At 43.7% G+C, this 26,813-nt stretch overlaps 1 protein-coding gene across 2 annotated transcripts in view; it reads right to left on the bottom strand.

Moving 5' to 3' along the window:
• Window positions 1-533: 533 nt before the first annotated feature.
• The window catches only part of TBX15 (T-box transcription factor 15), a 92,881-nt gene continuing 66,601 nt past the window's right edge, over window positions 534-26,813 (bottom strand). For both annotated transcript variants that reach the window (XM_042031193.1, XM_042031192.1), the window contains exons 5-8: window positions 26,582-26,749; window positions 23,005-23,069; window positions 16,119-16,216; window positions 534-2,716 (exon numbers count right to left, since the gene is read on the bottom strand). In XM_042031193.1, coding sequence (XP_041887127.1) covers window positions 1,932-2,716; window positions 16,119-16,216; window positions 23,005-23,069; window positions 26,582-26,749 — 1,116 coding nt within the window. In that variant the 3' untranslated portion in view covers window positions 534-1,931. The remainder of the gene's footprint in view (window positions 2,717-16,118; window positions 16,217-23,004; window positions 23,070-26,581; window positions 26,750-26,813) is intronic.

Raw genomic sequence — 26,813 nt, forward strand, 5'->3', positions numbered from 1 at the left:
GCTTTTTCAATTCAGGGGAAAAAAAAGTTTATTGACACAAGGAAAGCTGTAAACTCTGCAGCCGTAACTTTCACCCAGGTTTGAGGGGACTTCAGCTTCCCCACAGCTTTCAGTTTTAATGTCTCAGTCTCATATTAGAAATACAGTGCAAATAAAAAACTGACACATACCCCCAAATGACATTTTAAAATTATTTTAAAATGAGAAATAAATTATATTGCTATTTTTAAGTGTTGTTGACTGTATTGACTGTGAAAATTTATTCTGAAGAGCTTCTACAATAATCAAAATAACAACTCCAGCTGTTTTGAAGATACACTTCCTGTGAAGAAGGCAACTTACAAATTCCAAGGACTCAATTTTTTAAATTTCTTGACAGAATTTTTATTTTTATTGCAATATTGCCTGGACTTCACAATCTAGCACCGAGTCTTCACCCCCTCTATTGTGCAAACACATGTGACAGTATTTTGAAAATGTCTGTCTCTAGAAAACCACTGAGGAAGCCTCACAGACAGAGAAGAACACAGAGGGAACAATTGCAAAGATTTATTTAGCGCTTTCTGTGCTTGGCACTTAGAAACAGAGTTCCGTCCATAGGGCAAATCTTTATACAGCTTTTTCTTCATACATATTTTACATACCATTTTTATTGCCCTCTTTTATATTCATAATATTGAATACCCCACTAGGCATATAAATACATTTATCTACAACACCTCACAACAACTCTCAATAATATCTGTATTCTGTTACTTGGTATTTGCATTTTCACACAACTTAAATGCATAGCTTGCACCAAGCTACAATTGTTTTCTTATTTTTAAAGGATTTGAAGAGAAAAAAGGAAAAAAAAGAACAAGGAAAAAAAACCCCAGAAAATAAAGATGTTAAAAGGTAATGATCTATTTGGTTAAACAGAGACCATGTGGCAGGTGGAAGGTTGGCAAATACTCAACCTCACTGTGTCTGAAATGCTAATGGTTTTCTACGGCAACTCTCGCATGCAAGGTCAGCTGCACTCCTGTAGAGCTCTCTTTTTTCATTGCTCTTCCCCATGTGCTCAGTCTGGACAGTTTCTTCCCACTGGGATGAGTGCTGTGGGACACACACATTCCCGACCAAGGCTGTCATCCGTTCGGTTTCACTGCATTACTTCCAGTCAAGTCGACAGGAGCTGAGCCCCCTCCCCCCATTCATCTTTCCAAAGTTCCTTCCCCATTTCTGTCTGAGGCTCATTAGTGAGCTAAAACTTTTCTCTCTCCTCTCATTCCCATCTCCATCTGCAGGTTGGATGCTGGTGAGCTCGACCTTCATAAAGCAACAGCCAGTTGGGCAGAGCCATGGTGAAAATGCAGAAACCTCTTTGGAAGAAGCTCCGGCCCAGCAGCGCCATTCCTGTGCTACAGTGGAAGAAGGCCACACAGGCCTTGCCGCTTGCAGAAATGGGCTGAGCCACTCCAGCAGTGAGGACGGTCTGGGAAGGGGGAGGGCTTTAGAGCCATGCACAGCGCAGCTTCAGAGGATGAAGCCCTGGGAGACTGCCCTTCTTCAGCACCTCTGGGAGACAGCACAGGGAATGGGTCCCTCCACACCGAAAGCTCACACTGCTTAAAGTTAAAGCTTAAACAGTAAATTCAGCTGCTTCTCTCCAGCTTCTCATTAAAGTCATGCCCTCTTCTCTGCAATGTCCAGAAAAAGTAGATGCTCCATGCCAATCTGGAGGCCTTGGGCTACAACAAGCTGCCATGGCTGTCAGTCGAGGCTCTCCAGAAGGTTCTGGGGCACACACCTAGATGGCTTATGTTCTTTTTTATCATTACAATACTAGTTCCACTATAAGTTTGAAGGCAAAAGGGTACTGGGATGGGTTCACCCCTGGGAACAATGAAGGTCCGGCTGCCTTCAGTGCCAAGGAGAGGCATGGCTTGTTAGACCATGTGCACAGACATCTGTGAGGAGGAGCCCTGAACCGCTCCGTACTGTCTGTTGTCACAGGCGGCGGCCGTCTGCTGGTTGCTGGAGGGAGGGCTGATCATGTGCATGCCGTGATCCATCCCTGTGGAAAGGTATTGCCTCTCTCCAAAGGCCCCACTGGATGGGGAAGAGCAGAGTAAAGTGCTTTGGGAGGTGGTGAGTTTCTCTGGGCTTGCCGCCAGCCTGGGGGAAGCAGGGAAATTGTATCCATAAAGATTGTAGGGATTGTGCAGGGAGAAGGCGTTGTAGGAGCTCTGCTGCATGTGGCCACCACCAAACATGTGTGAAGAGGAGGAGGTGGAGGCAGGGTTGCCTGCTTGCATGACATACTGAAACTGGGAGCTGGGGAAAGATCCCAGCTGGCCACTGTATGCCTCCATCTTGCTGTTGCTGGGCAGGGAGGAAGGAGCCGGCATTCCTGAGATCAAGGAGGGAGTCCTCTGAGGCATGAAGGTTTCGGAGGGCTGCGAGGCAGAGGCAGTGCTGCTCTGCAGCCGGTTGTAGCCCCCATCACTCAGCCCTGGGTAGCTCTGCAGTGCTGCCATGTTGCTTCTGGCACACGGAGGATAATCAGACAGGTTGAGGTTGCAAAGCTGACTCTCCCGGCAGCCAACATTGAAAGTGTTGGGGGCCAGATGGAAGGCTGGAGGAGAGCAGGATGGAGAGAGAAGGTGAGAAGAAGCGGATGGTGATGGGGTCCCTGTGCTGGAGGTGGTCGGGGAGGTCCCTGTGCTGCCTCCTGCAAAACAAAACACATGGGAGGATGTTCAGCACCCAGAACTACATCTGCATAATGAGATGGTCTCACTGAAAAACAGCTTAGTTTAATAAAGAGGCAAGGGTGGTAAAATGGCCGCTGGAAAACTCAGCCTTTCTTGGCAAGGGCCCTCACTTTATTAATAGCATCCCTTGGTCTTTCTTTCTTTTTTTTTTCGTTACGACTTTGTTTTTCAACAGAAGTTTTATTCCTTTTTAAAATGGGAGAGGGAAGCAAGCCTGCCACAGAGTAACCCAAGGCATTGGGAAAAGCTGCAAGGAAGCACTGCTCCATGAGTCAAGAGATCTGCCATTTCCAGGCATCTTTGCCTAGTCCTTTTTTAGGGGAAAAAAGGTAGTTTCTCCTCTTCCTGGTCTGCAGGAAGACCACCAGTCAGTGAACTGTATGGTCCCACCGCAAACATGCTTTATCATCTGCTCAGGGGCTCGTGGTGGGAAGTGGCTGAGAGCATGTTGGACTTATGCACCATTCAGCATTTTTTGTCAGCTGGCTCACGGTGCCGCGGGGCTGATTCAAGCCAGAAGTAACGCTAAAGTGAAGGGACACAGTTTCAAGCTATATCCTGCTCCAGAGAGTGCAGAAAGGGGATGTGTCAGGATTTTCAACCCTGTGCTTAAAATTTAAAAGGGATTCCATATGTTGTACCACTGGTGTTAACAAAATACTGATATATGCATGTCAGTAGTATCAATGCATTATACAGTATTTATCCTATGAATGATGGAATTGACCGTTCTTCACAGCAGGGATGCTCACATGTTCTGACCTGGGAAAATAATACTGTGTAATACTACCAAGAATGGTAGCAAACTGAAAGTAAGTGATATGAAGAAGATGATGGCACAATTTTGAGCTTGAGATTATTTATAGGCAACAGTCTGAATCAGAGGAAGCTTCCTTGAACAACCAGGAAAATCAGTTTTGTGCATAAGGGAATTCAGTGTTCTGATGTGAAATCTTTTATTTTCATTTGATTATTCTCTTTGTATGAGATTCCCTTTCTGCATTAGGGCAACCTACACTCGAGACTCTTGTAAAAGGATGGAAGAAGTGCTGGTGAAGAAATTTGACCAGGGAATAAACAGACCCAGAGGAACTGGGAGGCAGCATTTCCAACAAGGTAGAAGATTACACATGAGAAGCAAAGGGACTTGAAAAGATGGTGTTAGAGTGGGCAGGTGAAATTCACCAAGGCAGAGATTGCACACTGAGAATCAAAAACAAGGGACAGCTTTTTCTTGTATTGCCTTATGGACAAAAATCCAGCAGGATTTTGAGGTCAGTCTAGGTCAGCTGCAAAAAAACTGGAGGAACTTAATGAAGTGTTGCGTGATGAAAAGAGAATAGGTGATGCTAGTGGTTAGGAGATGCACTAGGAAAACAGGTTCTGTGTCAGTATATGGTGGTGAGAATGAAAGTGAGATTATATCTGACTCTTTCTGACACATCTAGGATGAAACAGAATGGGCAGTGAAAATGTAACCTTGAGACATTAATAATATTTGTGATTTTTTAATTAAAAATTTTTTTGAACCCAGATTCCAAAAAAAAGAAGAAAAGCAGCATTGGGTAAGCATAGCCAGAAGTGATTGCTGTTTACCTAGGCAACACTAACAAAGGGCAAATTTCTATGTTGCTAAGTCAAAGCAGTCATTCCCATTACCAGCCATGGGGAGGAATGCTTATCAGTTATTGCTGAGCCACTGACTCTTTTTGTCACTCATTCAGAAGCATAAAAGAGAAACATTGCATCAAATCTCCATTAAAGTAAATGAGAGAAATTGAATTTCAAATGCTGTCATGGACCCTCTGCATTCACTTCTCAACAATACTGAAATGCTCAAACTTGCTCACATATTTTATCTCCAGAGTTCAAAGGCTTGCTGCGTAAATTTCTAATTTAGCATTTATTTTAAAGGCTACACTTCTCTGGTTCATTTAAGGCCTCTGACAGACAACCTCAGGCTGTTTTGGCTGTGGTAAGTTAAGATGGTACCTTTTCCAGCCTTTCCCCCTGTCTCTCTTTTACAGGTTGTCAATACTGCAGTAGGGTCAGCAGAAGGGAAGGTCAGCCTCTACACAAGTAGCTCATTTGCAGCCTGTTTTAGTTGAAATTGCTGATAAAGGTGAGATTGAACTGAGGTACACAACTACAGACACCCATTTTTCTGTTAGCCCTTGATAGAGAGAGCACAACATGTAATGGGGAGGGCAGGCAGACAGGTGAATTCATGTATCATCTTCTAGTTATCCAAGCCCAAAATATGGAGGTCAAATAACCACAAAACAAATATAGCACAAAGTGAGATGTATTTAACCCACAGGAAACCTGCTTTTGACTCTTTACACCATACATTTAATGAACAAACTGCAGAAAGTGACTCACTTGCTGACAGTGTCTGGAGAATAAGTAAAAATGGGTATGTATATATGTATGAGTATTTAATGATCTGCTTGAAATAAAATATGTAGAATAAATTATTAAATGCAGTGTCTTCGTTTCAGTCTTCCTTTACCCCATAGTTAACCTTTAAAAACTCAGGAGGAGAAAAGTGCACACACCAGTTACCTCAATCATAAGAGGCTTTGTCTACACAGAGTAAAAGTAGAGATTGCATATTAGCAATTTCAAGGATTCCTTAATGGTTCCAACACTGAGAATTGCACATTTCAGGTCACCCCCAAAGAGGGTCTGAGTGATTCTGCTTTGAATAATCCCTATTTGCAGGCCAACAGGAAAACCCTGAAGTGACAACACAGAAGTGAGGAAACAAAGTAAAAAAGATTTTTCTTTTTCTCTGTTAACTTCAAAATGATGAGGAGGTAAGAGACCCATCAACGGGAGCAAATGGCAAACTTGACAATTATCTTCCAAGAATGCTTTGCTACTAACACCAATCACAAGCACAGGACACACCACACTTTTGCTGCAACAGAGCCTATTGCAGAAGCAGGAAGTTCCTGATCATTTGCAAAACAGTCTTTACACCTTTAAGTGGAACAGGAAATAGTACAAAGCAAGGCCTGTCTCAGCTCATCCTCTTTGGACCAGCTCCGCTCTGCTCTGAAGGATATTTCTTAGCCATCTTTGCTAGCAGCCCTAAGTATGGGCCGTACACAGCCTGGACTTACGTGAAGTTGTAACTTGGTGTGTAGCTGTTACAAAGTCAGCCAAGTACCCCTAGAGATGGCAGCAAGCCCAGCAAATATATCCACACCATACCACAGTCTTGGATACACAGATGTGTGTGTCATTTTAATGGAAGGCATGGATACAAACCAATCTAGTTAAACTGATACACAGAACTATGTTTAGGTCTGGTTTAAGTCAACTGAAACCACATTTAAGCAAGAATAAAATGAATCCCTCAATAATTCTCCTCTGTTCCTTTTCTCTACACACTGTTTCCTGTGGGAATAGTTGCCAACACCAAAAGCATTTACCAGTAATGTCACAGTATCTCTCACCTCCACACTTATCATGATTCCAGAGTGATTAATTACTATTTTGACTGGCTTCCAGAAGATCATTTTTTGGCTCTGCAGACATTGGTCCCACCTATGTGTGGTGATCAGGTCACATTCGTATAAAATAGACGGTTCAGAACTTCAAAGGCCCCTCCTTTGTGTCTGAACCCTGCCCCACATGGCAGGAGAAAGTGTCTGTCCTCACAGTGTCCTGCTATTCTGTCCAGGGTTTAGCCAAGCAATGCTGTCAACCTGAAAGGAGCTTGTTCTCTGGGCATACAAGTGATAACTAAGTTGACCTTATCGAAAGGACAGAAGCATTTTCAATGAGGGGAACTGGAGAATGACCAAGTGCAAGAGAAGTCAAAATTTGCAAACTGGGTCTGAGAAGTACGGAAAAAGAAGAAGGAAATCATGGTGGAAGACAGGGAGACCATGTGGAGAGGGTGGGATGTAAAGGCAAACCTTCCTCTTCTTGCCAGCGTTTCCTCTTGTGACACCGAATAGAAATGCTGTCTGTGCACCAGTGTCAGATACAGGCCCACAAGGCTTAGGGAAGAAACTCCAGCTTTTCCTCTGGGTATCAACAAGAACTGCCATTAAAATATCATCTGAAGTAGCTTACGACTGGTATTTCCTTCCTGTCTCGTGTGTCCATCCAAGCCTCAGTAATGGTGCTGTCTTCCTGTATGTTCTCAATAAACCCTTGCTTTTGCTTTAACCTAGACTGAGCTTGTGTGATGGACAATTTCAGGGCAAACTGGAGCCCAAACATCCATAGTCATACATGCCTTAAATGTGCCTTAAAATGAGGGGTTTGGCGTATTCTTGAAGCATTCAGCATGACAGGGCATCTGAAGTGCTACAGGGACCTCTTCCACAGAAGGCAGGTCACGTAGAGAACTTCTAACACTGCAGTGTAGATGGAAAACACATCTTCCAGCAGCCAGCATTAGCCAAAGGAGCTTTCTGGCAACAGCAAGATAGTGGGGAGAGCGTCAGTGCCAAGGGAGTCTGAAGGAATTGTGCATGGAAAATTTTCTGGGATCTCTTTTACGAATGACACCATACTATTCACTTGACCCACAACTTATCCCAACCTCCTTTATCTGAAAGGTGCACATAAATCAAACTTTGGACTCCACTGCAGCATATTTTCCTTGCCAATGTTTCCAGGCATCGGATGCTACCATCACCTGCAGTGCCTCCGTACAAACCTTTCGGTCCCTGAAGTCCTTGCTTAGTGCAGAGCTGCTGTCAGCACAAGTTACCTGAACATGAATGCCATACCCTGTGCAATGGCAGGATCTCATCAGACAGACAAAAACTCTAGAGCAGTCTGGGCACTTGGTCACAACCTGCAGTTCTCAGCATGGCTGGTCTCAGACAGGGATGGCCTGGTATTCATTGTCACATTGCAAAGAGATGTGGCTGCGTGTCCTCAGAGCTTGTGCCTTACTTTCTAACAAGGATGGGAGCAGCAAGGTGGTTTGTCTTAAGATTTTACATTTTGATGGGTCAGGCAGCACAAAGTTATTCTTTGAGTGCAAGTGCTTTTTAGAGAGCTTAGCCCACACCCACCTACAAGCTAGTTTATCTTGTGGCCAGACACGAACTGCAGGGTCAGCATGGCCAGTCCACAGCCTGGAGGCTGTGCTGAGCCCACAGGACAGTGTCCAGCCCACAGCCTCAGCCAAGCCATCTCCTTCCACCTCCATATGTGAACAGGACTAACTCAAAAGCCAGATGCTTGCATTGATAGGTGCACAACCTCACCTATCCACCTCCTGGAGGAGCCACAGCCCCTCCTCTGACACCTGCCTGAGATGTTGGCATCTTCATCATGTGATAGGCAGGTGTCCAAGCACCTGAAGGTGCAGGAGAAAGGGACTGTGGCCTCTAGTCATTCACCTGGCTCATAGCTCTCCTCCTGGCACTTAACTTGAGTAAATAAGCCCTCCTGAGAGGCAGTTTATATTCACTTGGGCACAGAGCCATGATAATGCAACTCTCCAGCTTTCCAAATGGAGCTGGCCAGGAGCTGGCATGTGTCTGGCCAGAAAGGAGCACAGAGGAGCCTGTCCGTGCAGATGTACTCCAAGGCATTTCTGAAAAGTCTGGGTTTTGTGAGGATTCTACAGTCTTGAATGCATATGTACAGGGTCTTTCTAAAGCACAGGAAAGAGCAGCTCTTCCCAGTGTTTTGCAGTGTTCTATCCTCGGACACAACAGTAAATAAATGTAATGGCATGCATGCAGGAAAACAAATTTGAACAAAAAGGTAAATCCCATTCCTATTCTGTTCACTTGCACACACATGCACAGTAAGTATGGCACACGAAATTTACTCTCTGCCTTCCTTCACCCTTGGCTGCAGAGCAAAAATTAAATTTGTTAATTGCCCAAGGATGGGAACCTGAGGGAGTAATGAGGTCAGGAGGGAGGGTTTGTGCAGATTGCCTGACTGATAGATTACGAGGCCAGAGTGTGCCACTGTAATTATCTGATCTCATGTCCTTTTGGAGCCAGGCATAGCACAAACCTGGATCCATTTCTGCTTCAAGCAGCACATGCCTCAGTCCTGCTTGATGCCTACAGACATCTAAATGCCACAATATCAGGTGTCACTCCTGCTTTTACCTATCATGGCAACGTTTTCCTTGCAAGTATAATTGGCAGCTCAAGGTCTCTGCTCCCATTCCTAGCTTTCCAAAACTCAAACCTAAAACCTTCAGAAGGACTAAAAGATTCTTCATCACCATTGCTACTCCTCTGAGTTCCCTCTTTACCTCCTTGGAAAACTAAATGTCTTTGATGCCTGTTGTCTTCTCACCAAGAAAGAGCAGGGCCACTAGGTCTGTGACATGCTGGACCCTCTCTCTTCATTCCTTCCCTGTTTTTAGGAATGAAAACTTCCCACTTTTGTGGGAATGAGAGCCATTTCTGTCTTCACGGAGTGTAGCTGCCTTTTTCTCTCTCTAGAGCCCTTGGCCAATTATCAAATTATGAATCCACTGGTAAAATCTTTAAAAGGCCCAGATGAGACTCAGAACCTACTGTGTGCCAAGTTGCTGGGTTGTAGAGGAAACATAAAGAGTGCTTTGTAGTTCTTTGGGATACAGCTCACAGAGCACATAAAAAAAAAAAAAAAAGATAATTACAGCAATAGGTTTAACAGGGAAAGTATGTACTGTATGGCACAAAAGTGAAGAATGAAAGGAAATTTTGGTTAAGGTTAGCAAATTACAGAGGACTTTTTTAATACGTTTGCCTCAAATTACAAGAATCACTGGAATTAATGGTAGATCTAGAACAGCTCAGAAAAATACTTTACTTCCCATTACCTCTTACAAATTTCTGCAATGCAAACTGAGCAGTCAGAAAGTTAGAGATAAAACTTGCCTCGGTCACCCTCAAAGATAAAATATTTTCAAGACATAATGGTAAAAAGCAACCCTTTCTTGTAATGTGGACAAAAAGTGCGATTCAGGACATGTGATTTCCATTCCCACCCATATCCAGAGCTGAGACAAGACAGCTGAGGAAAAACGTCAAAGTACTGTGGCAAATTCAAGGAACATGTAATTTTCTATTCATAACAAAATAATGTGCTGCTCTGAGGAAACTGTGCAAATCTTCAAAGTGTCATTGCCCACCTCCAGTTATTCATGTGAAATCTGATCACCACTCATCAGGTAACAGAGACTTAGGCTTCAATCACTAGAACTCAGGGTAAACACCTCTCCTGAGCAACAAAGCACTTCAGGCTCCTTTTAGGTCGTGAGGAAGTGGCACAGACTTTGACTTCCAGCTTCTTGTGTCACATCTGGGAGGGTATTTTAATTTTTCAGTGAAGCACCAAAAACGTCCCTTCTCTAAAGAAAAACTTTCTGCAGCTCAACCTAGAAGAAGCTGGAACAGCTTGTTCCCTGGTGCTTTGTTTAAATGAGGCAATCTACGAGCCATTTGAAGTATGCAGCAGAAACCAGCACTTGATCCCAATAACTCTGGCAACAACTGCTCTGTTTCCAATCTCCTCTTCAAGGTCAAAAGAATCAAGCAGATAATTGAGTCCACACCCAGCTATCTGACCTCTGCCAATAGCCTAGACTGTACACAATTGATTTAGAAAGGGAAGCAGCATCCAGATTATCCTGGTAGCATTGGTGACAGAACTGATGGCTGCCTTTGGGAGGCAAGGGGCCAGTCAGATGAAGTTGTAGGTGGTTCAACCTCCCTTGGCATAAGCAGCTCCACTCCTTTGGGAGACACTAGTTTTGGGATCTAGGATCTCAGATAAAACCAAAAGGATCTTAATATTTATTTACTTCTTTCTGCCTGTGATGCCTTCGGATGAAATTCTGGAGGGCTCAGTCTTCCTTCTGCTTGACACCAGTACACACTTGTGTGTTCAGGATTTTGTTTTCATATAGGTGCAATCAGGGCAGCTCTCTGAGCACCACCCCCATGGGGAAAGAGTATTATACCGAATGAGTTACAGGCAGTACAGACAAACTTTGGCAAGACAGAGGTGACGCTTGCCCAGAAAGGGTAATGTTTACTGACAGAGAAGCTGGAAAAGCAGCAACACCTCAGCTTGGGGTATCTGTCTTGCATCTGCTGATAGCCCATGCAGACTTAGGGTCTGTCTGGAAACATCGTTACTACAAGAAAACATTATTCCTTTCCAGCAGTAAATGAGATGCTTGAATCTCTTCCACACGGAGGAGAGGGAGCCTTTTGTGCGTATCCTTGTTGACACATGACTGCAGGGTTGAGATATTCCCCTCTTGGAAGGAGACAGTAGGACCTGTACTTAGTCAGTTTGTACATGCAAGCTGCTCTAGAGATAGCACCAACCGTTTTACAAGGGAGGAACACACCTCTCTTTCCCTCCAGTACCCTTTCAGACAATTTTCAATGCTAATCTCAAGAGCCATTAACACCAATTTTGCAGACTCTCTAAGAGGTGGACTCTCTACCTCCAGCCCAAGATCAATGAAGATGCTCAAGTTGATAGAGAAGGGATTGAATCTACTGGATCTATCCTTTGGTGGAGTTCCCGGCAAAACGCTTATTCAAGAAAAGAGCCCATTTGAAAGGAAAGCTGCCTTGAGAGTTCACCAATAAAGTTTAAGATGTTTGATTCTTGCAGATTTGCTATGCATCTGTCAAAACACTCATTTAATGACAAAGTGAATTTTTATGTGCTGCAAGCCTGTGGATAGATCATATCATGTCACTCTCATATTGGTCCTGAAATTCTGCTTAGGAGGCACTTCTTCCTACCAACTGCCAGGGTACCTTTGATTTCACTTTTTGATAAGTCATCAGCTTTTGCAGAAAGGATTAGATACTGATCACTCTTCTAATATTGCCCCAGTACCTTTTTAGTCTCTACGTCCTTGCAAAACTTAGTCACTGATAGTGATCCACTCATCACAATATCCTGTGGGAAACTGGATACCACATAGGAGCCAGCAATAGCTCTTTTTACTCTTAGTGACATAATGCAGAGTTACTGGAACTCTGATTTTCTTTTTTCCCTTCTTTTTTTTTTTTTTATGTTCCCTTTTAAAATCAAGAAACTGAGCCACAAATTTTTTAATAATGAGAATCTGGATGAGGTTCAATCTAAGTTTTGAAAATATATTCCAATTAAAGACTTTAATAGATTCTTGGCTTCCCGCACATCTCATTGCCATGTGCATTTAATAATCCCAAGCCCCCTTTCTTGCTAGTAGTAGGTAGGCTGTAGCATGGGTGATACCGTTCTCTGGAAGGTCAGCTGCTCCTGAACTGCCATTTTCTGAGCATTTTGTGCAAAGGTTTTTTCAGGGGAGGGGGGACTTCTTTCTCTCAAAACTGGCTGCAGATCTGCTGTGATTGTGTCCACCATGGTGTTCACTCTTGTGAAGCTGCAGATACTTTTGGATTCTGTGCTCCTAAAGAGAGGTTTTGGTCTCAGTTCAGGGGATTTCACTAACTAAAGCAGCATGTTCTTTCCCTTGGTAGGACAACATGGTGACCACTCAGGTCACAAACCTGCAGGGACTTGCTGATGCGCTGTCCTTCAATGGCAACACGTGAGACTAAAGCTCATGGACCACAAGATTCAGCTGCACCAGGCATCTGCGACTGGGTGCGACATCAGACTCTCCAGTTTACATGGCAGCTGAAACCTATCATTGTGCAGATTAAAAGTTATTCAATCCCTGCGTGAAACAGCTGCATCCAGCACACCAAGTATCGATTTTGGTGTGTCACTGTGGCCCTTGCTCCACATAAAGCTTGGGCCAAACAAATGAGTAAGGCGCTAGGATGTAGGTTGAATGGCAGAAAGGATAATGTGGAAAAAATTGTAATATCTTTAGATAATTGTATCGTGCAGATGTGTCTGGAATACTCCATGCAGGCTTGTGTTTAAAGAAGCAACTAAGAAGCTGGACAAGTTCCCACTAAAAGAGAAATTAAATGATTGGTGCTATTCACTTCAAGAGGCACAGAAGAGGGAGATAAAAACCTGTAAAACAATTAAATATATGAAGAAGGTGGATGAGGGGAAACTTTTCCTTAGTTCTTAACACCCCACAAAAAGGGATAAACATTTAGTTAGAGCAGAAAAATTAAAGTCTCTTGAATGAAGCATGTTTGCCTGCTTGCAGGTTACCAAGCAATCCCAAAAGTAGCCCTTACTACTTTTGTCCACACTTTGCAGTATTTTTGGGATTTGTACCTCTTAGGAAATGCACTAATTCATTTAGCTCTTTATAAATTAGTATTAACTAATTAATACTGGAACCAGTAATACTGGGATTGTCCTCACTGGCTGGTGCATTTGTAGTCATCAGCTTTGAGATCTGTCAGCTACTCATTTCACAATACACACTAACTTTTCCAAACTGGTACATGTGGCAATAAATTAAACGCTCTCCAGAAAATCACCACACCTATACAGTTATTTTTAAAAGTCAAATCTCTAACCTAGCCAAATAATTTTTTGTTGGACAAAACCATTTTGGAAAAGGGAGATGGCATTTTTATTTCATGAAAAAATTACTAAGTGACAAAAGAAAAGTTAAAGATCTGTAGAAATCCATAGCACAGAAAAATTTACCTTGAAAGCAAGGAAGACACCATATTTATGCTGCTGATGCCCCAAGCTTTTGCCCCAGAAAACATAACTTTTCCTATTACAGTAGGATGGATCCGTCTCTAGAAAATCAAAACTGAATTCCACAGTTCCTATGGGGAAATTGTTCCAGCACATCCTTAAACTTCATGTAGCTGGAACCTACTGTATTTTTTCCTATCACCACAGACAGCATCTTATTTTAATACTATTATCTATTCTTTCCCTCCTCACAGGCTGAAGAACCATGGCTTGGTCCTCATCAATCCTAGGCATGTGGCCACTCTTGCTGCCCTCATCTTGTCTTTCTGCAGTAAGAACTCACTCCTCTTTAGCTGCAGTAGACAAATCTACTCCCTAAAGTCTCCTGTAGCCCCCATGCAATTTCCCAACAAACATTTCAGGGGATAAGAGGAAACCTTGCATTTCCTCAAATGTTTATTCAGAAATGTCACATATTCACCCAGCTTTGGAGAACACAGTGGGATCTAGAATTAAAGTATCAGTTTATTGAAATTTAACCCTGAAAGTTTCTAATTCATAAATGTACAAGGGTATGAGATAATACCATGCAGCTCAGAGCACTGAAGCTCCAGATGGGGGAGAGGAGGAAACTCTGGGGCAAGTCACATCCATGTAAAATCTCAGAGGATCTGAGGTGCAATAGTTTATGCTGATGTCAGCTCTTAAACAGCAGTGATTTACTCACCTGTCACCCAGTTCATGCGCTTGACAGCAAGGAGATGAAGAGTTGTGCACATGATATATCCTGGTTGTCTTACATTTGGAGGGAAGAATCACATGTGGCTTAAAGCCATCTCAGCAGTTTTTGCTCTATCTGCTGGCAATTCCGAGGACTCCATACCAGCATATTTGTCCTGGCCTTTGGGGGCTGTCCCAGCAGCCAGAAATTAAAATAGAGTGTGTTTGTACCTTGGCTTTGCACCTATTTTTGAGACCAGGGGTCAGCTTTTTACAGCAACTACTGGAGAAATGAGCACTATGAGGGTTGGAATATTTCTGATTTATTATCTTGAGATCATTTCATGTGGCCAAATGCAGAGCTCAAGCCCTTTTTTGTAATGAGTTATTAGGTTTTGAGATCAACCTGTGAACACAACTTCAGTTAAGGGCTGCCCTAGGCTTTATTGTCTGTGATGCAGTGGTGGTGGTCTGCACAGGGCCTGCTGGTTACAGGGTACTGGCTTGCTTCCTGGTTTTTCAGCTGCCGAACTATATTATAACAAGCTAAAAATACATTAAATATTTTCCTTTCCTAATATTACCTTACCACGTAAGCAGTAGTTGGAGTTGCCACTAGGATGTTATCTGATAACTGAGGGGAGGGAGGCGGGTGAGCCCGAATAGGGGTGAGATACTGGGGAGAGGCGGCTTCAGTGACTGTGACCAGGAGGAGAGGCTGTTATGTTTCTATTTAGATGGGTGATGAAAACATTTCTAAATGCCTGCTTTAACCCATCTCTGACCACATGCCCCACCACAAGCGCTCCTCGACACAAGCCCATGAGCTTCTGCAAAATCTCTCCTGCCCCATGCTGTGCTATTCAAGAAGAGTTGGGTGGTCGTGTGAAGACCATGCATGGGGAGTCTAACAGAGATGGCTGGAGTGTGCTCTGTCCAACTCCTGTGCTGTGCCATCAGAAAAATTATTTAGCAGGTGACCTGGGCCCTGGGGTGTTGCATGTGGAACTGGCATGGGGGACAGTCAGCAAGCAAGGAGAGATTCCTGTGCTGGACACCCTTCTGATTCTGCCTCAGTGATGGGCAACCCCAACAGCCATGGCTGCTTCCCTGCATCTGGTGGAGAACACACCATCCCCAGGTGGATTAAAGATCTGGAGGGAAGTTTTGGGGATGACGTCAAGCTTGAATGTGAGAGGCTAGAGAATCTGCTACATAGGGCAGACACTTGGTTTTGATTGTTTAACCTCACTGGTGTCACATTTGAACACCATTTTGAATTATTTCTTTTCTTGCATGTACGTTGGAATAAAAAAAGTATCAGGCTGCTGCCTTGATATCTCTTTCTCAGTGATCACTGTGTTTTTAACCAGAAATAGCTGCACTAAACTGAATGGGGAAGACCTACCCCTGCAAAAAGCAAAATAGCAACATGGCCTGAAACTAGAGATGAAAGCCCTACTTAACAAATGAGATATGTAAAGGGCAGAAGCTATGAAAAGACGGAGCATGAACAAGTGGATAACACTTGGCCAATCCAATAATTCCTCCCAGATTCTTACTGGCAGAAAGTGTCTTTGGCAAGGCAGCATGACCCCCAAAGGGAGACACATTCTTGGTCTCCTAAAGCTTCCAGAGGACACCCACCCTGTTCCCCATGTGTTTCCATACAAATGACAAATGTAAACTGTAGATAAAGAACAACAAGTCTGATAGGGTTGAGCATTTCCTCAGTCTTTCTGTGCTCTCTTCACATTTAACTCAAGCTGTGTACTTGGCCTGGGTTGCCCAACCCTACGATCCTTCCTGCTCCTCCTTCTAGCTCTTAGGACTCTAGCTGTAGGGAGACCAGGGAGCCCAAGTGGTTCCATTGCCATCATAAGGCATGGCCTGTTCACTGTTTCCATCCCCCTCTCTGCTCTGTGACCTTCAGCCAAGAGCTCAACAATGTGTGTGACATCCCCATTCCAGCCACTGGACACACAGAAAAGTGCATTGCTGCTCTTATGCCCTCTTCTCCTTCTCTTCCTACAGCTCTTTGCAATCCCTTTGCTTGCTCACCTTGCTGCTTCTGCATGGTAGTGAAATCTTCAAAGGTGAGAGTGCGCACTGGGGGCCTCCAGAAGGCGTAGGTCTCCATGATGGCCTCCAGCCCCGTCCTGTGCAAAGGAAAGAAAACAAGGAGTGAATAATATCAATCAGCTGGGGATACAGGCACTGAGGAAAGAAGGCTCTGACCTTGCTTGGCAGGCTGGCAGTGGCCACCGGAAGGTCACCTTGGCATCTGTGAATTCCTCAAGTGAGCCTTCCCGTACAGGTGCTGACCACGAGAGTAAAATGAAATTTCCCCAGCCTGGGATTTCAAAAGCTCCTAGCAGTCTCTCAATGCCTTTTTCCCTTCTAGCAAGAATCTCAAGCCTTCTGCCTGCTTTGCAGGGGACACATGACTGTCAGCTCCTCAAGGCATCTCAATTTACCATTCAGTGGCCCTCCACACTTTTTGGATATAAGCTGTCATGCAAACAAAGGATTTTGTCTGGGATTCAGACTACGGAATCAGAGAGATTTTGTGAATTACCTTTCCCTGCCACTTCACAGTTCTGGACACTGTTCCGAAGTGCTACAAGAGGCCATCAAAAAGGGAATCTTCTTGATTTTGGACTTTGACTAGAAATGCATAAGATGCTCTTTCTAAAAGATCAACGGTATATCTGCCTTGAGTCCCTAACTCACTACAAAGACTTATCAAAGAAAGAAAGCCAAAAATTGAGTGAGAATTTTTCTTCTTGACAGTCTGGGGTCTGCTGGAAGTCTCTTAGCGCCACGGGCTCAGTGAGGACGTAGGTGTATTATGGGAGTTTCTTCCCAGGAGAAGTTCTCATCAGTAGAAGCTGCACACTGCTCTCTTCCCCATTCCTTGCCTTCCCCTGCCTCTTTTCCCACAGTAGGTTATAGCCCTTGCACTGACTGAATACCAGTAGAGATTCTTCATCAAGTGTGAGAACATATCCCCTTTCAATGCAAAAGGCTCAACATCCCCAGAGCCTCTCATCAGATGCTGAGCTGACACCACAGCTGCCTTTTGCTTCTGAAAATGTCTTTCTGCACGTGCCTCCACTCACTCAGTTAACTTTCCAAAGTCTCCCCGGAAGCTTGGATGCTTTAAATACATTGGAGTTGGCAAACCAAACTCTGTATTTTAAGAGGAGGTTTAGAAGAGAGGTTGTTGCATGGTGTTTATTAGCTGTTAAGCTGTTAGAAGCAGAAACAGAAGACATCTCTGCATAGCAGTCTCACACTAGTGCTGAGCACATTACAACAAAACTATTTGGTTAATACAGTGGCCTCTGCCAGCTCATGGAGCTCAGAGGCAACAAGGCAGGGCAGAATTTGAACCCATCTGCTAAGCTGGGCTCTGTGTGCAAAAGCTGCCCTTCGACTACCAGTACCACCCCCAGGATTTCCTCTGCTCCCTGTGTGTGAAAGTCACACATGTTCAGACTCCATCTGCTTCTCGACACACAGAGCCAGGAAGAGAACGGTACCTTTTGCGCAGCCTCATGAAATGATCCCCAGCGCAGGGAAGACTTTCTGGTACTGTATATCCAGGGGGCATAAAATGACCTGAGCAAGTTGCAATGCAACCAGACCTGCTGTTGAAAGGACCTGCCTTGATGATTAGAACCACGTAATAGATCAGAAATGCAGACTGAAAGTTCCAGCTGTGCTAATCCAGCTGCTCTGTGTCTGCCACAGGATTGTGTGGGGAAGCAGGGAGGCCAGCTCACTGAAAGCAGCAGACCACAGTCTGGCTCAGTCCTTAGATCCCCAGGTACACAACCCAACTCTGCACCAGCATTGGGCTTCTAGCTCTGGTCTCAGAATGCCCTTCCAATAAAAACCAATCCCTAATGGGAGGTAGCTCATGGAGACACTAAAAGCAGATTAAAGCTATTACCCCTGCCTCTCCCTGGAGCCTACATCATCAGCAGCTCAGCAATTGACTCACGATTCAAAGTTTCTTGTTTTCCATCTACCACTTTCCCCTGTATCAATACAGTTCTCACAGGTACCATATAATTTCTACTTCCAAAAGAAAAGGAAAAAATAGAGTAGCCAGGATATAATAAAAAGAAGCAATAAAACAGTATATCAGGAATAATATACTGCTTTCAAGGGTTGGACTTGACTGTGAGCTGATAGAGGGTAAATGGCAGCACTGAGAGTGCCAGAGCAGCTCGTAAAGCTGCTCTATTCCTGCCCTGTATGTTAGGGAAAGGAAAGAAGTCAACACCAACAGGGACCTACCTCCTCCTGCTCCAGGGGAGCAGTTCTACAACAGCCCCCTTGCTGTGAACACAGCTCCTGTCACCCTTCCCTTTCCACTCCGTGACTGCTGGCAGCAACAGTGTGGCCTTGCCCTGCAATGCTGAGGGCAGTGTGGCATCACAGGAACCTGAAGAAAGGATGTCAAACTCCACAGCAGGCTCTTCCTGCCCCAAATGTGAGTCCTTTACTCCCCACAAGTATGCGTATGTTGAACATGTGTATAAAACATCCTCTCTGAGCATGTGGGTGACAGAGCTCAAAGTTATGTCCACTTCTCCTATGCACAAATTTAAGCCTCTATATACTAGACCAACCTGTTTTCCCCATTAGTTTGTGGGTTTCTTTTTTTTTTTTTAATCTTTGGTTTCTGGTTTTTGGAGCTCTTTTTCTCCATGCAGAAAAAATGCTGTGGGCGTTCTTGAAATAGCATCTAAGCAGAACACATCCTTACTGAATTTACACATCCTTCCAGGCATCAGACAAGATCCACGAGACAGCAGCTTCATATGCTAACCTGCTAGGCACCTACCACACCATGCATGGAGTCTTGCAGTAGAAAAACATGCATTCGCGCTAAAAACCAGCTCTTGGTGAAAAGGCACACAACCTTTGTGTACTGATTTTACAACCCTATCCCCAGCCTTTCTTCTGTCTGCAATGTATTCCTACTTTTGAAATAAAATGTTGAGGTGATGGGGTGGGAATCAAGAGGTTTAATCCCTATCAACTCTAATAACCGTCTCTCCCGTAGCAGTTTATGACATTGGTGTGCTCTCTAGTCAGCAGAAATACTGGAGTGCTATTCTGTGTGTGTGTTCCAACCTCTAACAAGGAAAAGAATCCCCACCTGGCCAATGAAGAGGCAGTTTGGGACAATAATAAATGCTGACAAAAAAATAATTGTTTTCAGTGTTTCTGAAAAGTCAGGAAATTTGGAGGGCCTTTGCTGAGGGTTGCTGATACCAAGTGTGCTGAACATTATCCATGTGGCATCTACTTTCTCTTCCAAAGAACTGCACTGAAAAATTAACTTCAAACTATCTATCAGGCCATAAACCCTTCCCTCTCACACCATCTTTATGAAGGAAGTAAAAAAAAAAAGTATCAGAAGAGGTCTCACTGCCAGCAATTTTTAATAAGGTCAGTCCTTTTAAAGGTATCCAAAATTTGCTCTCTCTTTTTCATTCGTTCTTTTATTTTTAGTGCTATAAAGTTTTAATAATAGGCAATAAATGAAACAGTTCCATTGTCTGAAAAATGAAACGAGCTATCTGTGCACCTCCATAATCCATCCCATATGGCTGATCTTGCCATTCCCACTGCACATAGGATTCAGGATGTCATTTCATTGTTTGCTGGGGAAGCCAAACTATTGGCTCCAAGTGCCCTCTTGGCTCTCTTATCCTAGACAAAAGCTCAAAGGGCATTTCTAACACAAACAATTATTATTCACCTCAGCTGCCCACATCTGAAAGGAAAGTGCTGTTTTTTCCTTCATCCTAGGGGTTTTTTCTTCCATCACCCCATTGAGTTTCCTGACTGTTGTCCCTTCTGGCTTCCTCGGAGCTCCTGCAAGCGTCGCACTGTCAGATGAACTTTACCCGGTCTCCAAAAATAGTCTCTGTGGCATTAAACCTGCACCCTCACTACCCAAACATTTGGCTAGCTGAGCTCCATATGTCAAAAACTGGTTTCTTGATCTCTTGAAGTTCAGGAAAGCAACCGAGTAATAATCTGCCTCATTCATACATTATGTGGGTATCCTTTCACCACCAGGAAACTTCTCTTTCAACATCGGGAACTTCTCTTGTTGCATTTCTACAGATACTTTATGTGCTTTTGCAAAAAGTGAAGAAGGCCCAAAAATTGGGTAGAGGGAATCTCTAATAAATGGGAACAAAGACTTGGCCTTTGAACACAGGCTACCTCCCCAGTCCAACAAGGCTAATAGCTGGGTTGCTGGACACTGCTGCTTAACATGGTTTGAGTGCTCAAAGACTGCTAAACATCTGCAAGCTGCTGAGCTGTTTCCATGCTTCCCTCTGAACTACCTCACTGCTCCTTCTCCCAGCTCAAAGACTGGGGCAGTAAGGACTGGAGAGAGACTCTCATGAAAATAACTGAAAGAGATCCAAGAAAGGATCTGGGAAAAGATTTCTCCCCCATAAGGATACAGGCAGTTACATCATGATGGCATGTCCCCAGAGCAGCGGGGTCTTAGCAGTCCCTTGCACTGATGAAGGCAGACCACAGTCATAAGGAAATAAAGGGGAAGGCTGCAAGATGATGGCAGTGAAAGATTTAAAATGGAAGCTAGTTTTAAAAACAAGTCACCTCCATAATTTCTGCAGCAGGAGACAACAGTGAAGCAATAACAATAAATAAGTGGAGGAAAAATATCCATCTCCATTTAATGGAAGAGCCTCAACATAAAGCAGAAAGGAAATGTCCTAGGAAAGAAGTGGCTTAAGAGTTCCTCTTCTTCCACCATTCTCTGCTTTTTTCCCTGGGGGTTGTTTCCTCCATCCTTTGCTGGCAAACTCTAACCATGGCTCTGACTCAGCAACAAATGTCACTGGAATGGGATGTCCTGGAGCTGTCTCAGAATTCTGTGTCTCTTGCTGCTGCCACACCTTTATTTTTTCTTTTAAGACCTTATACATAAAACCTCTTGAAAACATACTACTCACTTGCCTGATTCACAAATGGCCCTTCTCCAAATTACCCTATTTCTTTTGCAAAGGAGACCTACATTTTCAGTGGGACCTTCTCCACCCACAGTCTGATGCACTGCACTTGACTGAAGCTGTGGGAAGGACGTGGGAAGTTGCAGAGTACCACAATTGGTTTTTTTGACCAATGATCCTAATGAGATGACAAATTCACAAGGGAAAGAAAAGGCATCCAGCACAGTTAAGAAAAGTCCTATTTGGAGAGTTCTTTCCACACACAGCTTGGACCTTAATGCTTTCCTCCCTCCTGTGTGAATATCTATGTATGTGTCCTCAGGGAAGGAGGCAGCTGAGCATGAGTGTCCTCCCCTAGCTGACAACAGCAGTGCAACTGCAGCCAGACCCCTGCTTGTGAGGCAGGCGCCTGACTGCTATATATGCTTGCAAATACCTTAGCCTGTTTTTTTCTTCCTAAAGCCTCAGGCTGCTCCCTTTGATGTGTAATACCTTAAAGATTTTAATTCCTCTTTACATCAGCAGAGAGCCTTACTGAGCCCTCCCCACAGCTGCAGCCGTGTAGCAATTTCCTGCCCTTTCTTAAATCAATGAGCTACAAAGATCAGTAATTCCCAACCTTTTCAGGAAACTGTCCAAATTCACTGAGCTAGGACCTTATTAATGCCTCCACATTAATATAGCCCACCATGTACCTGGAACTGCATCAATCCCTCTCCCAAACCCAGCCCTCAGTGCAGCTGTATCTGTGCACACGGGGAAGATCTCGTACCCAGGACACACACTGCTTTCACCACACAGGAGAGGAGAGCAGAATAAAAGTTTCATATGCCTCAAGGAGAACTGATGATCACAGTGGGGATTAAATGAGAGTGGCAACATCTTTGTGCGCAACTTCAATAAGATGAGAGCAGAGGAGCTGAGCTAGGGAAGCCTCTAGGTCAGTTAAATGTCTTCTTTGTGATCATGGAGAGGGTAGCATTAAAATGAGTGGTGGAAAATGCAGGGCAGTTGCCCGTCTATGAACACTGACCTTGCCAAACCTCCTTATGAAGGAGACAGCAGTCCTGGTAAACACAAACAACAGGAGCGCCCAAGTAAAAACTGAATTGCAGTGCCCATGGGGACAGCAAATGAGGGCTATGCACATGACTTCTACTCTGGTCTGCACACTCAGAGCTTTGCTTTACAACCCTGAGCTTCTTGTAATGTAGTCATATACGTCTAATTGTGTAATTAGGGTTTAAAGCCTTTGTCACACTGATTTAAGGGATACCCTCATCATTTAGGTCTGAAATATTTAGATCTGCTGCACATTCTGCTGCAGGATTTATGAAAGGCAGAAAAAGTTGAAACTTTTTTTTGATTTTCTTACTCTCTTTTGATAACGCTGTAATGTCTTTTACTAATACAATGGGGGGGGTGATTAAAGCTCACATTAACTACTGTGCTGTTAAAGTAAAACTTCTTCCAAATAATATTTAAGGTGTTCTACTTAATTCTTCTATAAAAATCATGACAAAAATCAAGCAACATGGTCAAAGTGAAACAATTGGACATTGCTGGAGAAAAACTGAAATTGTTTGAAACTAGAATGTTTTTGCACTTTCATGCTGCATGCCTGTGAGAAACTCATTTTTTCTTCGAACGTAAAGCAAGCATTTGCACTCCAAGTTTTGGCATTTCCTGTGAAAATTAAAAATAAAAAATGCCCTTCGGCCAACCCTACATGTAATAAAGAATAATTATTTTGCACAGCGTTAGACTGTGACCTGTCTGGTTTACTCTCTGCAATCCCTCATTTTTCTATCTCTGTTCTTCATTTTAATTTTTTAAAAATTGCTTTTCTCAGCTTTAGACACATGCCCTGTGCATTCATCAGGGAAAGGAGGGAAGAGATCAGTAAGGAAGCACAAACAAGCTTCTGTTACCTGTTTCTCCCAGAATCTCTGAAACCTTTAGCAAAGGGGTTTCTGTCAATTTTTAATCTGGTGATCTAAAAGGAAGGAAAAGAGAATTAGTTGATGTCTTCGATTTTTTTTTCTTTCAAAAAATGAAAATCATGGATGATTACCATTCTTGCCCAAGCCACCTGTACAGTGATCTTCCCTACTTATTTCCCCAGACCTCTGTTAAATTTGCCCTTCCATTATCCATGAACAGATGATCTGCTTATCAAAAAATGGCACCAGAGACAGAAAACATGGTAGTATTAGGAAACCTGGCACAGTGCTGGGGCTGAGAAGTTGTTCCTGAGGTAGCAGCACACCAGGTGCAAAGCCCCAGGAGCTGTAATTTACCAGTGGTTGTGTGGTTTGGGAAGCAGGCACACTGCTCAAGTTTGGCTGCTATCTGAGTTATCTCAGCCTCAACACTCCAGATATCCAGCGGCTGGATGGAACTCATGGACCTTCAAACAATGCTGAAGAGAAAAGGCAAAGCAAAGCAGAGGCTACAGGCTCAAAGATGTCAGATGGCCACCCAGTCACACGTACAAGCTGCTGTTGTTCTGGTCAGCATCTGGGTGGCCCTCAAGAGTTTTCTGGTCTGGAAATTTTTTTTTTCTTTTTTGTTTTTTTCCTCCTCTAAGTGAAGGAGGTAGCAGCCAGACTGAGTGCTTTGGGGCAATCTTCCTTCCTGTTTTATTTTTAAGCATGAATTCCATGTTGGTAAATATGGAATATAACACCAGGATTTTGACCTTGCAGCCTGTGGTATTATACTCCCTGTTGGCTATTGCACAGCCTGGTGTAGCACAAGAGCTTTCCTCTGCCAGCCTCACCTTGTTCTAGAGATTCTATCTTTGGAATGAAATGAGAGTGAGATCTCCAGATCCTACCAAATTTGAGGTGGTTTTGCTGAAATTGCTCAAAAGGGACCAGTTTAATACAGTCTGATCTGAAGGGGATTTGCAGGTGTTTTGCTTCTGTCAGAACCAAGCCCTTACTCTGGATATTAACCTCAGATCTGGAATGCAGCTCCTATTTTTGCAGAAGCTTAATTTGTGAACTTAATTTCCGCTAGCCTGACTTTGCAGCTGTCCTGGGACTTGTGTGTACAGAGACAGATATGTTCTGTGGAGGATGGAATTACAGCAGAGGGAATCCCTGTGGTGGATTTGCTAACATTTTACAATTGTTTCCAGAGACGCTTCCCCCAGTAAGGCAAAGCTTTACAGCCACTGGAGGGCATGCAGGCAGATTCAGGGGATTTAAATTTGGTTTTAATGAAAAGGTTTCTCCAGCCCATCATAATCTCCTTACTGGTATTATAAAAATGTGATTGTGTCCCCCAGATTTTTTTGAAAGAAGTCCCCAAACGTTTGGAATCCAGAGAGACAGAAATTTCAGTGTTTCTTTACAGTGAGGCAGCTTATGGTTCCAGGCCCCAACAGGGATCCCTCCCTTAGCCTCTCCCTCCCTGTGTAATTATGTCTTATAAGTCTGGTCATTAAGGATGAATGAGAGGCTTATTTCCCATCATTTCTTCTCCTTTCCCTATCCTCTTTCCTTGCCTGATCTACAGTTAAGATTTGTGGAGTATCTGCATTTAGGCGAGGGGGGGCAGAAATTTCCCATACTGCAGTGATAGCAAACCCACCACTGTGTTGCAATATTTTTGATCCATTTTAGATCCTGATTTAAGTCAGTTCAAGGGGACCAGACTGAGAAAAAAAGTCGGGAGTCATGGGCAGAAAAAGAAGCAGTCATAGGAGCACTGTCTGCACGCATGCTCTCTTATATGTTGCAAAATAAAAAACTTTATAACATTTCACTAAATTGTCAGAATTCACAGTTGTTAAAAATTGGTTAAATATTGCAATCTGCCTTCAGCTGATTTAATATGGGTCTGTCCTTCAGTCCACAATTACTAAATGAAGTCTAGTTTAAGAAAAGTGTAGATCAGTAACAAAGTCGAGGTCCCTAGACAAAGAATCCTGCTGTGGCAACATCTTTTCCTTACAGTATCTAAAGTCAATACTAAGTCCCATCACTGGGAGCTGTGCAAGTCCTGAATCAAACAGAAATAATCATAAAATCACAGAGTGGTTTGGGTTGGAAGGAACCATAAAGATCATCTCATTCCAACCCACCTGCCATGGGCAGGGACACCTTCCACTAGACCAGGTTGCTCAGAGCCCTATCCAACCTGGCCTTGAACAGTTCCAGGGATGGGGCACCCACAGCTTCTCTGGGCAACCTGTGCCAGTTGGAACCTGGAACAACGTCACCCCCCTCACAGTAGAGAATTCCTTCGTAATATCTAATCTAAACCTATTTTCTTCCAGTTTGAAGCCATTCTGCTTCCTCCTGTCTCTACATGCCCTTGTAAAAAGTCTCTCCATCTTTCTTAGAGGCTCCCTTCTGGTACTGGAAGGCTGCAATTAGGTCACCCCAAAGCCTTCTCTTCTGATCCTTACTTACAGTGGGAAGCATTTTGCTTACCCAGTCCCCATCCTGCTGTCCATCCACTCAAGAGGTATGAAAAGAAAGGACTCATTCATCTGAAGACTGAGGCAAAAAAGTTAAGTACCTCAGCCGTCTCATCAGTCATTAGCAATTTTCCAGCACTGTTTATCAGGGGGAGAGACACTTTCTTTAACCTTCCTTTTCTGCTTAACTTACTTATAGAAGCCCTTCTTGTTATTCTTTGCATCCTTTACCAGGTCTAGTTCTAGCTTTGCCATGGCCTTCCTCACCCAATCCCTACATAGGTTAGCTGTCTTTGTTTCCACTGCCTGTGCATTTGTTTCTTTCCATTTGGTTTGCCCAGCAGGTCCCTTCTCTGCCATGTTGGTCTCTTGACTTCCTTGCCTGATATCTTGCTCCTGGGGGATGCTAGTTGTTGGCCTGTATGGAAGACTTCCTTAAAGTCAAAAAAACGTTTTTTAACTTCCTTAAAAATCTGCCAGCCCTGTTCCATGCCTTGTTCCTGAGGGCAGACTCCAAGGAGATCCTATGGACCATCTCCTTGCAGAGCTGGAAGTTTGCTTTGCTAAATCTCAGTGGCATAACTTGACTCCTCACCTGACTCATATCCCTCAGGACATTCATGCATGATAATTTCAGTTCATATGCAATACATGCATTCAAAGGCTATTTCTGTCAACAAACTGATAAGATTGGGCTTCTTTAAAACTTCTTCCTTCACAGCTGTAAAAACCACAACTGTTTTGTCTCTAACTGACCTGGAGTAACTGTACAGCCTTAAAATTAGAGTGAATCTAGTGTTGCACCATGAGGCTGCAAGGAAATCTGAACACAACACACCTCTTTACAGTTGATCTCATTTACTCATCTTACAGTAAAAGCTACAGCCCTCTTATCTTCAAGGTGGCTTCCTGGCTAGAGACTTCATGTCTACACACTACCCCAGAGCAAGCTTTTTCTTTTCTAGCCTGTAAAGTGTAACTTTTCTATGTTTCTCAGAGAAGTTAATGTTTCCGTCACAAAGAGCACACGCATATTTTTATGAACACAAAACGTAAAAGGAGCATGAAGGATTTACCTGTTGATTTTGGTAGGCTGTCACTGTGGTGAAAACAGTCTCAGGGAAGTTGAAGGTTTTCACCCCATCTCCTGAAGGAACTGGCTTTGTAGGAGAAAGATCACTGCTGAAATCCTTGCGGATGACGTGAACACGAGGCTGGTACTTATGCATTGAATGTAAGATTATCTGAAGAGAAAACAAAAGGAAAAGGACTTTTTTTTTTCTCCCCAAATATTTTACACAGCATCCA

This window comes from Corvus kubaryi, unplaced genomic scaffold (genome assembly GCF_017639235.1).
Source record: "Corvus kubaryi isolate FWS band 111438036 unplaced genomic scaffold, C.kubaryi_AGA036_p1.0 37341, whole genome shotgun sequence".
Lineage (NCBI taxonomy): Eukaryota > Metazoa > Chordata > Aves > Passeriformes > Corvidae > Corvus > Corvus kubaryi.